Genomic DNA, 12,073 nt, shown 5'->3' with positions numbered 1-12,073 from the left:
TAATTTCTGTACTTATTATATGTTTTGTTGTTAGCCGCCCTGAGTCCTTCGGGAGATAGGGCGGGATATAAATCCCATCAATCAATCAATCAATAAATAAATAATACTGGTTGTAGTCCAAGTCTATACATTTAACGTAGACTTGCAAAGAAAGTTTAATCCATCCTAGACCAAGCCAAGTCCAAAAACGTTAGAGAATTTCTAGAAGTTTGACGCACTGATTTATTATGGCACTGATAAATCAGCCCTTATTCTGGATGGAAAGCACTGTTGTGATCGTGATTTAATTCCTTGTTAAGACACTTGCGCTGGTCTGTTTAAGCGAATTTAGTCACATTTAACGGCCCTTTCAGCACAGCCCTCAATAGACCACATAGACCAAGGGTAGGCAACCTCGGCTCTTTTATGACTCATGGACTTCAACTCCCAGAATTCCTGAGCCAGCTTGGCTGACTCAGGAATTCTGGGAGTTGCAGTCCATGAGTCATAAAAGAGCAGAGGTTGCCTACCCCTGACATAGACGTTAACATCTACAGACTATGCAAAAGAGGCTATCACCCAGCCCAAAAAGGAACAAAAAGTCCCAAGCCGCTCTCCATTAGCAATCAGCGCCCAGATCAGCATAGATTAAGTCCAAGGTTAACTTCATACCAGCAATCAAATAAGCTATACCCCAATCGAGAAAGAGCCAAAGAGCCAATAGTAAACAACACAACCAAAGAATCTCTTAGATCTCCCCCAACAACACGGGCGTGGCAAGCCGCGCTAGAATATAAACTGACAGCAAAAACCGCACTCCTTACTAGCACTGATGATGTTTCCTAGTTTGGGTAATGAAACGTCTTTCAAGAACGCAAGCAAGCTCAGAGAGCACCAAGGGCCCCACCAAGAAGGTTTTAGGGCAGGGGTCTTCAAACTCGGCCCTTTTATGACTTGTGGACTTCAACTCCCAGAATTCCTCAGCCAGCGTGCCTTTTGGAAATCGGCTGAGCTGCCGTGCCACTCTTCGTTTGGTTGCTCTAGGGCAGGGGTAGGCAACCTTGGCTCTTTTATGACTCGTGGACTTCAACTCTCAGAATTCCTGAGCCAGCCATGGCTGGCTCAGGAATTCTGGGAGTTGAAGTCCACGAGTCATAAAAGAGCCGAGGTTGCCTACCCCTGCTCTAGGGAACGAAACCACCGGTGTGACGTATTGCACGTTGATTGGCTACATGAGATACAGGCCGGGACGGGGAGGATGTGACGTCACCCAGAGGCGGAAATGAAAGACTTACTAGTCGCTGGGTTCTCTTTCATTCAGGGCGGCTTTTGGGGTGCGCGATGGAGCCGTCTGGAGTTCTCAGCGCGGAGGCCCTGCGGGAAAGGCTGCTTCAGGGACTTGAGGCCGAGCACGTGGTAAATGGGAGCGCTTCCCATTCGCTTCCCGAAAGCAGGCAGGCCAAAGGGCTAGATTTAAGTTGGCACCCTTTCTGCTCTAAAATTTGGTTTTAAAACCCCTTTTGCAATGCTATTTTACGTTTGCTTTTTCAAACACACGCCTTCATCGTTTTTCAGATAGTTTTAGTCTCAGTTAATCCATAGTGGGCCATTGTTGTTTAAAGTTTTGTGCTGCTTAAAAAACTAATCTATTGAAAAATGCCAGTATTCCCCTCCTTTGTAAAAAAAAATTAATTCTTCCACTGAATGGCTACAAGATACTCCTCCTCCTCCTCAGACAGGATAAACCAGTTTTCATGACTTTTATTTTTATTTTTTTTATTTTAATTCCATTTATATCCCACCCTTCTCCGAAGACTCAGGGCGGCTTACAAGCTTAGCAGTAGCCTTCATTCTATGTATGTATTGACACTCTCAAGAGTGTCAATCTGCCATGTTTTGCAAAATTTGGGTCAAATACGTAATACATGTTGTCCTCGATTTACAACCACAAGTGAGCCAAAAATTTCTATTGTTAGAGTTTTGCACCATTTTACAAACTTTTTTGCCAAGTTAATTGTTATTAAGTTGGCAACACAGATGTGAAGTGACTTTGGCTTCCCCATTTTTTTTAATTCCATTTATATCCCGCCCTTCTCCAAGCTTAGCAGTAGCCTTCATTCTATGTATATGCCTGCTTATTAGGGCTTTCACACACACACAGCCCAAGCGGCATTATTACAAAGTCAGCTTAATTGCCCCCAACAATCTGGGTCCTCATTTTACCTACCTGGGAAGGATGGAAGGCTGAGTCAACCTTGAGCCTGGTGGGACTCGAATCTGCACTAATTGCAGGCAGCTGGTGTTACTTAAGGAGGTGTTAGCCCACTGCTCCACCAAGGCTCTTTCATGATGTTGGCACGATGTGCTTTCCATTATCCCCAGCGAGCATAGGCTTTAGAATGCACCAGGTTGAGGACAGATGACTTTCAAATTTGCCTACTGTTTTCAGAAGTAAATAGCATTTTGCTTTATTCCCTCTGCCGGGTTTGTATTACTAAGTTTAAACTCTAAATCTTGCTCTTTACTGGGGAATGAGTGAGTTTGCTGTTTTTTAATAGGCTGCCATCATACCAACTAACTTAAAAATGTCTTCCCAAAATGATAGAATAACACTACACTTTCAACACAAGAATGCAGGTAAAGGAAAAAGAAATAGATGATGAGCAGCCTATAAAATAGGGCCAGCCCAAAATGACTGGAGCTTATTTGCAGACCTAAGCATGTTTACACAGAAATAACTTTCATTAAATTCAGTGGGATTTGCTTCTTAGGATACATTTAAAGTGTTTAGTAACCTTCATTTTTGTAAAAAAAAATAGACGCAGTTAGGATTATGATGTTACGGATATTTTTAATCCTAAATTTTGATTTCTTTTGAGACTTTTTCCTTTTTATTAAACTTATTTGGTGCACATTTCATTTTCTAATAGTATTCTGTTGATCTAATGCACACTTTTCTGAGATTGCTCGCATTTTTATTCCTTGTAAATTGGCTTTTCATGTGCTTTTTAATATTTCCTTTCAAAGTTTCCTTCTCCGTTACCTGTTTGGCTATAAATAAAAATGTATTCAGGTTCTTAAATTTATTGTTACATTCTAAATAGTATATATGTAATTTCTTTATTTTACACACAATAAGGAGGTAGAAGATACTACCCCTGGGCGCTGTGCTACAAGCTTCAAAGTTTTGGTAGTTTCTCCATGTTTCCGAGGAAAACCACTATTACAACGACACCGGTAAGTAAGTATAAGAAGAACTAGCTTAGTCAGTGGGAGATGGATTGAACAGTCTTTTATTTTCTTAATGGTTGGAATTATCCTAACATTTTCCAAAATTTTAGAATATGAGGAAATGGGGACTACAAAATCAGGCATTCTTTACACTTATTTTCCATGCTTTCCTGCTCCCTCAGTCACCTTCCTTTTTGTCTTTTGCTCCTCTATTGGTTTAATCTACCCTTGATTTTTAATCCCACCCTTCCCCTGAATTGCTCAGAACAGTGTAGATAATGTTTCTTCTTTTTATTCTACAGCAGCAGTGGTCCTGTGAGTTAATAACTGATTTAGGCTGTCCAGCAAAGTAAATGCACTCATATACACAGATATGTTCTTTCTTCTGGGGTTTATTTATTAAATATCTTTCTCATACTTTCATTATCCTGATTTAAATGTACAGATCCAGTTTAGAAATAGAAATGTATTGCAGCCATCTGATAAATTAAATTGCTATTAAAAGAAAAGTATGCATTTCAAAATTGTGATTTCCCCCACCACCCCCAGCATAATTTATACAATAGCTGCCTGTTGATTAAATATGCTGTGCTAATTTTAAATGCTGCCTAAATCTCACGCGATTATGGGAGATCAACATTGCATATTTTTTTTTAATCCCATTTATATCCCGCCCTTCTCCGAAGACTCAGGGCGGCTTACAATCTAAAGCACAAATCAATGTGCTTAGCAATAGCCTTCATTCTATGCATATGCCTGCTTATTAGGGCTTTTGCCCCCCCCCAGCGGCATTTTTACAAAGTCAGCTTATTGCCCCCGACAATCTGGGTCCCTCAAGACTGTATTCAGGCTACTTCACAACTTCTCTGTGACATTCATTTGGATCCTTCCAAATATTTTAATAATGAATTATATATCTGCATCATTTTCTATTACATTATTTAAAATGTAAGGAAAAAATAGTTGAATATCCAAAGTGAGGAAAGTGAATTGTGTATTTAAAATTACAGGTGGTCCCTGCTTAGCCTTTGGCCTGTTATAACTGCCATTTGAAGTTACAATGTGATTGAAAAATTAACTTTTAGGTGCTCCTCATACCTATGGCTGTTGCAGTGTCTCCATGATCATGTGATCAAGATTTGGGTGCTTTACAATCAGTGGGCATTTACACAGCGTCCTGTAGTCACATGATGTCCATTTTGCGCACTTCACAGCTGGATTCTGACAGGATAAAATCGCAACTCACAGTCTCATGATCTCATTTAACAACGGCAGCAGAACTGAGGTGATAAGTTGTGATCGTGTGGTATCTTGCTTAATGGCTGCATCACTTAACAACAGAATTGTCCATCCCAATTGGGTTTGTTAAGAAAGAACTACAGGCAAGTCTTAATAATCCTAATTGGGACCGGAATTTCTGTCCCTGAAAAAACTGTTTGTTAGCACCAGTTAGCAACAACAGTTCCAGTATACCTGGTTGTTGTTATTAGGCCAGGATTGTCCGTCATTAGGTAAGGCTTTCACTCTCTTCCTGCCCTGCCATGCTTGTCTCCATTCCCCACCTCCCATCGCTGTCCCTTTTGGTTGTCCTGCTCCCTGCCACCCATTCTACCCTGCCCTCTGCCTTGCAGAGTAGAGTCCAGAGCAGAGAAGGGGTAGAGGATATGTCCACTCTGCAGTTGTAAATGCCGGCAGGCTGCCAAGTGCCCGGGTTTTGGTCACATGACTGCTGCAGGGGCACTGCAGCAGCCATAACTATGGGGATGGGTCATACCATTTGTTCAGCACCATGCTTGCTTCGAAAGGTCACTGAATGAATGATTGTTAAGCAAGGACTACCTGTTCCTATAACCAGAATGGTATCATTTCTATTTGTTAACTAACGCCAAAAGGAAACATGTATGATTTAGTTAATATATGTCTGCCACAATCTAGAGCAGCAGTCCACAACTTTTCTGGTACCAGGGACCGGTTTCATAGAAGCCAATTTTTCCATGGACCGGGGGAGAGGGGGATGGTTTCATGCGGAACCTAGATCCCATTCATATGCAGATGAAGTTTCGCTTGTTCACCCAACCCTTATGCAGCCCAGTTCCTAACAGGCTATGGACCAGTACAAGTCCCCACTGCCCAGACGTTGATCTGATCTAGAGGATTCTCAGGGGTGGCCCAGTGGGAGAAGGGTACCACTCTACCAGCCTCGACAAAGCATTATTTTAACCGGTATTGCTTCTTTTAAAAATATTACCTCTGTTGAAACAAACAGAAGTACTTAGGGGAAGAACAGGCAGAGCTTGGGGGGGTGGGGGGGCGGAGTTAAGCATGTCATCAGTTTAGAGTCCTTGCTTCCCCACAAGAGCTCTAAGTCCAACCCCTCTTGAATTCCTTTGATTTTTATCTGGCACCAGTTTAGTGTTGAACTTTAGTTGACCAGTTCCGTGTGTAGAGGCTTGAATAAATCTTCTGTGCTGCAATCTTATGAATGATCTGATTTTTTTGGCCTGCCATGCAGCTTTAGTCTTGGTTAATTGAAAATTCCTGCTTCTTCTTTCTTGTGGGAACATTTTATAAAACAGTTTTTTTTCTGTAAAAGGAACTCTGGCTGAACTTGCCAAGCAGTCAGCTGAGGAGTGGCACTTCCATCTCTTCTCCTTTTCAGGCTTCAGAGGCAGTTAGGATTACTTTTAAATTTATCAACAGATTCATTCTTAGAAATCTTTCTGGAAATGGGGTTCTCAGTTAGTCCTCAACTTACAACCATAATTGGGGCCAGAATTTCCATTGCTAACCAAGGTGCTTGCTAAGTGAGTTGCACTCAGTTTTATGACCTTTTTTGCCACAGTTACTAAGCATATTACTGCAATTTTTAAGTGACTTACATGGTTGTTTAATGAATCCAGCTTCCCCCCACCTTGACTTTGCTTGTTGAAAACTATTGAGGAAGGTCATAAATGTTGGATGCTCCAACCATCACGGATACATGCCACTTGTCAAGCACCCAAATTTTGGTCATGTAACTGTGGGGAATGCTGCACTTTTCAGTGCCCTTGTTACTTCATATGGTTGCTAAACGAATGGTTGTAAGTCGAGAACTACTTGCAAAATCATAAGGGAGTTTATTTGGGAGGGAAGGGCATATGAATTCAATGAATCGTGATGACTAATCAACCTATTATGACTTAGCTGAATATGCAGAGTTGCTTTTTAACATCCATCTGTTTTATTATGAACATTAGAGATTGAATTTAAATTTGAAAAAAAAAAAAGCTTGGAACTTGGAGGAAATGCATTATTGGCCCAGGGGCTTCTCCAACACAGACAGAAGATAAGACGATTCAAGTCTAAAGATGTTATGGAGGTGGAATGTATTTGCCATCTCTCATTTTCCATTTGCTGTTTCCCGATTTTATCCTTTCTCTTTGTCTTGCCTTCCTTAAGGCTGGTCAACGAACTCTTATCTGAAGAGCTGAAGCTTATTCATGCCTTTGAGCAGAGAACACTGACTCCTGAACAGTGGGCAAAGGAGCAAGAAGCTAAATGAGACGAGCTTCCCCTCCTTTTCTTCAGCGACAAAAGCACGAAATAATGCAGAGACCCCAAAACTCCCAGGATGATAAAGAGAAACAGCTGTGAACTGAACTTAGCAATGCTGGAATTGCTTCAGGGGAAGCACTGTGAGGGTTTGAAAAAGCATGAAGCAGAAAATAAAACCAGAGAAAGATTATGAGTTAACTATTGTTGTCATCTGTTTATTCCCACACCAAGGAGACCCATTTTGCACGGGGTGGGGAAAGGGTAGCCTTGTCCTACTAAACAGTGTCTGCTTTATCTTCAAGGTTTAAATCTTGAAAATGAACATTTTTTGAGTTCTTGATACCCCGTTTGGTTGTTTGCTTGCAGGCATTTTATGTTCTGTACCAGCCTGCTACCGACCCTGCAGATAAGGCAGGGACAACCCCTTTTACAAGAAGGCAAGAGGCTGGAACTAAGCCTGCCAAATTTATTAACATAAAAACATAAACAGAGCAAAGAGAGCAAACACGAACCATGAAACAGGAACTATTCAAGCGGTTGCCTTCAGCAAACCAGCCCTCCCACGCATTCCCCTTTTAAACAGTTCAGGGCGTGGCTTCTCTCTGCCTCCTTCCGAGGTGCCCCATTGCCTTCCTCTGTTTACTCCTGATTGACTGCCTCCTGCGTCGGGCATCCTTGAACAGGGCCAGCTGTGGGTCATCTTCATCCACGCTGTCAGGCTCACACAGCTGGGTCTGCGTTGTGACCAGGTAGGAGGGGCCTGGCTGAGAGCTCTGCGAAGCCTCAGAACTGTCCTCTGCAGGCTCTCCAACACCCCCCTCCTCCTCTAAGTCGTCCGACCCAAATGCCGAACCCACAGGCTGACCCTGAATCACAACATTTTATTAGTCAACTAGGTCAGTGTTTTTCAACCACTGTTCCGCGGCACACTAGTGTGCCGCGAGATGTTGCCTGGTGTGCCGTGGGAAAAATTGAAAAAACACTGACCTAGGAGACAGCGGTGAGAGGAGGAGGAGGAGGAGGAACAGCCGCGGGCAGAGCGGCGCTGCAAGACTCTCTGGCGGGGAGCGCTGACGGCCCTACTTTGCTGGAAGCAAAAGCCCGGGAAAAGAAGTGGGCTCGACCGCTCTAGGCACCAGGGCTCCATGGCAGCGTAGCTCCGCCCCCTTCTCTGGCTTCGGAAGGTCTCTTGCTGAAGAGAGAGAAGCTGGGGAGAGGCGACCGGCTCGCTTATGGGAAGAGGACGGACGGGCGGCCAGCCCGGCTCGCCTGAGCTGTCGCGTGGTTGGTTGCCTGCAACGTTCGAAAAAGCTCTTCTTCCCCAGCACGCGCCGCTTACTCCTTACTCCCCGCGCGGCTGAGGATGCGAGACTCCCGCCTGGTCGGCTGCCTGGCTCCGCTTTCTTTGCTCGCTGCGACCCCTCGCCCCAGCCCGAAATAGAGGGATCTGACCGCTTCGCTCTTGGAGGCTTCGCTTGCGTCTGAAAAATTACATGGCTGATTTTTTTTTAAACATGTCCTTTTGATACGTTGCATAATAAAATGTCCTTTGGACCAAAGCAATTAAAAACCTTTGGGGTTTCCCCCCCTGGAGTGAAGTGCTTTTGATGGTAAAGGTGAGAAAGAAAGAAAAAAGGAAGGGAAAAAAGGAGAAAGGCGGAAGGGGAAAAGGGAGGGAGAAAGAAAAAAAAGAATAGAAAAGAGAGAGAGAGGAAGGAAGGAAGGAAGGAAGGAAGGAAGGAAGGAAAAAAAGCAGGAAGAAAAATTAAAAAGAAATGCAAGTAGCTTCCAGTTTCCACAAGAAGTAGAAAGCAAGAAATTGAGAGAGGGAGGGAAAGAAAGTGGGAGAGAGAAAGGAAGGAAGGAAGATAAAGAAAGAAAAGAGGGAGGGAAGAGAGGGAAGGAAGGAAGGAAGAAAGAAAAGAGAAAAAAGAAAATACAGAAAGATAAATTAAAAAGAAATGCAAGCTTTCCTTTTCCTTCACAGCAAAAACAAAAGCCCCAAAATAAAATAAAATAAAGAGGCTAATAATAATAATAATAATAAGAAGAAGAAGAAGAAGAAGAAGTTGGACGGGACCTTGGAGGTCATCTAGTCCAACCCCTTGAGAACACAGGCCATCCTCGACTTACGACCGTTCGTGTAGCGACCGTGGGGAGGTCCAACGGTGCGGAAAACGGTGGAGTGCCTCGTGATTTTTTTCATGAAACAAGTGTGCCTTTGCCCAAAAAAGGTTGAAAAACACTGAACTAGGTAACATCAGCGAGTGTGAGGTTTGCTCTTTATTTGCAGTAGCTTCCCTGCCAGTTTTGATAACGTGTGTTGTTCCCACCCTGGTGATTCTTTGATTAAAGTTCAGGTAGTTCTCACAGAGTCATTCAGTGATTATTCAAGATTATGATGGTGTTGGAAAAAAAATAACTTTACAGACCATTTATAACTTTCACAGTGTCCTTCAGTCATGTGATCAACATTACAGTCAATAGGTGGTGTGCCTACCTTTATTTCTCCTCCCCCCCTTTGCAGAGCAAATTATTAGATAAAAGAGATTGCAAGAAAGTAAGCCGTTTGTCATTCTACACATCAAAAGCAATGCAATTGTACAAATATCTTCTTTGTCTGAAATTTTCCCACTGTTGATGTGATCACAGTATTCTTGATGCGTAGAAGAGCAGTCTGCTTTCTTGAAATCCCTTTCCAGTCTCGCTCTCTGCTGGGGGTAGGAGGATCAGGCAAAGGGGAGATTGCCTACAAAAATTGCTTGCTTTCCCAACCCACCCCTAACCCTGGCAGAGTGGAGAGATTGGAGAGGAAGAGATTTCAAGAGAGTAACATAAGCTGTTTGTGTAATGTGTCCATTGGGCTCCCAGCGTAGTCGCATTGTTTTCAGTGCATGCAAAAGAATAAGCAGGCATTTCAAAAAAGGCAGGGGTGGTTGGAAGGCAAATAGAAGTGGAATGTGTGAAGCTGATTTTCTAGTGGGAAAGCAATGGCATTTCACTTAGTGGCGGAATTGCTTGCCATCCTAAATAAGGTTGTTATGTGAGGACTATGCATTTTATCTCTGCTTGGTGTTGAGCCTTGCTTATCTAAGTGTTGGCTGCTGGTGGGGATCAAATGATGCATCCAAAAATGTATCACTTAGGCGGATACAAAAAAAGCAGCATGACCAATTTTGGGTGAGAGCGCTCTCTGTCTCTGCTTTCCATTTCTTAAAAAGTTCTTTGTGGGAGGAGAGCTAGGTTAGTCTGTGGTGGCAAAAACCAGGAGTCTGGTAGCAGCTTTTCCAACCAATGAATTTTATTAAAAGACAAAAGCTTAATAGGCACTGATATCAGATCTCAAAAGAAGGACAAAATAATACCCAGGATTTGATCTGCCAGGACATCATGAGAGATCTCAACTTTTTTTAAAAAAACAGGCTTTTTATCAGCACCATTTAGTGAGAAATTCTTGTGCTTGCATAAATCTAAAGCATTCAGACAATCTCTAGTCTCAACAACAGGTTTTTAGCATATTGGAATGGTTAATTGATAGGGTACTTGTAACCTCTCATGTATCATCTGTAGTAGCATAACCAACTTAATTTTTCTACCCTTTTTCCTCTTGTCTCCCTCCAATTTAAATTAACTTAACACTCTATATGTCTTACAGAGTGAGCTGCAGCTCACCAAAACTTGTCTTTTAATAAAACATGGTTACCTGGAAAAAGCCCTTCCAGGCTCCTCCCAATCTTAAAAAGTCCTTTAGGGGGAGATGAGAACTCCTGCTCCTTACTCTTATTTCATTTTGGAGGGGGGTGGGTGGGGGAAGCCACTACTGGCAGTTTGTCAACTCTTCAAATTGCCCCCCAGGCTTAATCAAGAGAAGGGCGATCTAGATTAATAGGATGGTGGGTTAAGTAATTAAATTAATTCTACAGTATTACATTTAAAGGATTGGCTACAAATCACAACTGAAAGAAAAGATCTCTGAAAATGGGTTAGAGACAGTTCCATGGAATATAAAGTGATCAAGTGGCTCATGGTTTTAATAGCTGTGTTGGGCACGTGGAGCCTTTCAATACCAGATATAGGGGGAGAACTGCTTCCTTCCTTTCCCTTCGGCATCAGCAAAACGCTGGATTGGATTGTCTTAAATTCTTTGTGGAAGTCGGTTTGCTACATAGGTAGTTCCTGACTTACAAAATGCTGGATTGGATTGTCTTAAATTCTTTGTGGAAGTCGGTTTGCTACATAGGTAGTTCCTGACTTACAAAATGCTGGATTGGATTGTCTTAAATTCTTTGTGGAAGTCGGTTTGCTACATAGGTAGTTCCTGACTTACAAAATCCTGGATTGGATTGTCTTAAATTCTTTGTGGAAGTCGGTTTGCTACATAGGTAGTTCTTGACTTAGTTCAGTGACTGTTCAAAGTTACTATGGCACTGAAAAAAGTGACTTACGACCATTTTTCACACTGATGCCCTTTGCAGCATCCCCATCATCACAGCCACTTGGCAACTGGCATGTATTTATGACGGTTGCAATGCCCCAGGGTCTCGGGATCCCCTTTGGCAACCTTCTGGCAAGCAGTCAGTGGAGAAGCCAGATTCACTTGTACAACCATGTTACTAGCTTAACAACTGCATTGATCCACTTGAACAACTGTGGCAAGAAACGTTATAAAATGAGGCAAAATTCACTTAACGTCTGCCTTATCAACAGAAATTTGGGGCTCCGTTCTGGTCATAAGTAGAGGATTAGTATAAGTGGGACCAGAATTTCTGTTGCCAAGCAAGGCGGTGTTTGTTTAAGTGAGTTGCACCCAAATTTTATGACCTTTTTGCCATCGTTAAGCGAATCATTGTAATTGTTAAATGAATCATACGGTTGTTAAATGAACCCAGCTTCCCCCGTTGGCTTTGCTTGTCAAAAGCTGGCTGGGAAGGTGAAAAATGGCGATCACATAACCCTGGGACGATGCCACCGTTGTAAATACATGCTGGTTGCCAAGCGCCTGGATTTTGAGATGGTGGGGATGCTGTAACAGTTGTAAGTGCAAGATCTGGTCCTAAGTCACTTTTTTCAGTGGTGTTGTAAGTTTGAACGGTCACTGAATGGTTTATATAGCAAGGATTACCTGTAGAAGATTGCCACAATAGTGGCTGATGGTTTTAGGCTTGTGTGGTTACTGAGGCCATTTGATTGGGTTTTTGGACAGCAGGGGCGAAAAATTGGTCCCAAGAATAACCACTATTCTAAACGAATATAAAAAAGGCCTGCTATGTAACTTTCAGGAATCTGAATGAATGAAAGGGGTTGAATGAAATACGGAGATGCAAAACTG

The 12,073-nt window shown here is 42.7% G+C and overlaps 1 protein-coding gene across 1 annotated transcript; it reads left to right on the top strand.

Annotated features, from left to right (window-relative positions):
- Positions 1 to 1,249: 1,249 nt before the first annotated feature.
- BOLA2B (bolA family member 2B) lies at positions 1,250 to 6,942 on the top strand. Its single transcript, XM_083378003.1, has 3 exons — positions 1,250 to 1,395; positions 3,119 to 3,216; positions 6,649 to 6,942. The coding sequence occupies exons 1-3, from the start codon at positions 1,321 to 1,323 to the stop codon at positions 6,749 to 6,751; spliced, it is 276 nt and encodes a 91-aa protein (XP_083234129.1). The 5' UTR covers positions 1,250 to 1,320; the 3' UTR covers positions 6,752 to 6,942.
- Positions 6,943 to 12,073: the final 5,131 nt, after the last annotated feature.

The sequence above is a fragment of the Vipera ursinii genome, assembly GCF_947247035.1.
Source record: "Vipera ursinii genome assembly, chromosome: Z".
Classification (NCBI taxonomy): Eukaryota; Metazoa; Chordata; class Lepidosauria; order Squamata; family Viperidae; genus Vipera; species Vipera ursinii.
The sequence above is the reverse complement of the archived record's forward strand: the minus strand, read 5'-3'. Positions and strand labels throughout refer to the sequence as shown.

Bases quoted from the DNA above. Each gene is read 5' to 3' on its own strand.
- BOLA2B (XM_083378003.1), top strand. From the start codon at position 1,321: ATGGAGCCGTCTGGAGTTCTCAGCGCGGAGGCCCTGCGGGAAAGGCTG. The intron at 1,396-3,118 runs GTAAATGGGAGC...ACACACAATAAG, and splicing joins GACTTGAGGCCGAGCACGTG to GAGGTAGAAGATACTACCCC. The intron at 3,217-6,648 runs GTAAGTAAGTAT...GCCTTCCTTAAG, and splicing joins CCACTATTACAACGACACCG to GCTGGTCAACGAACTCTTAT.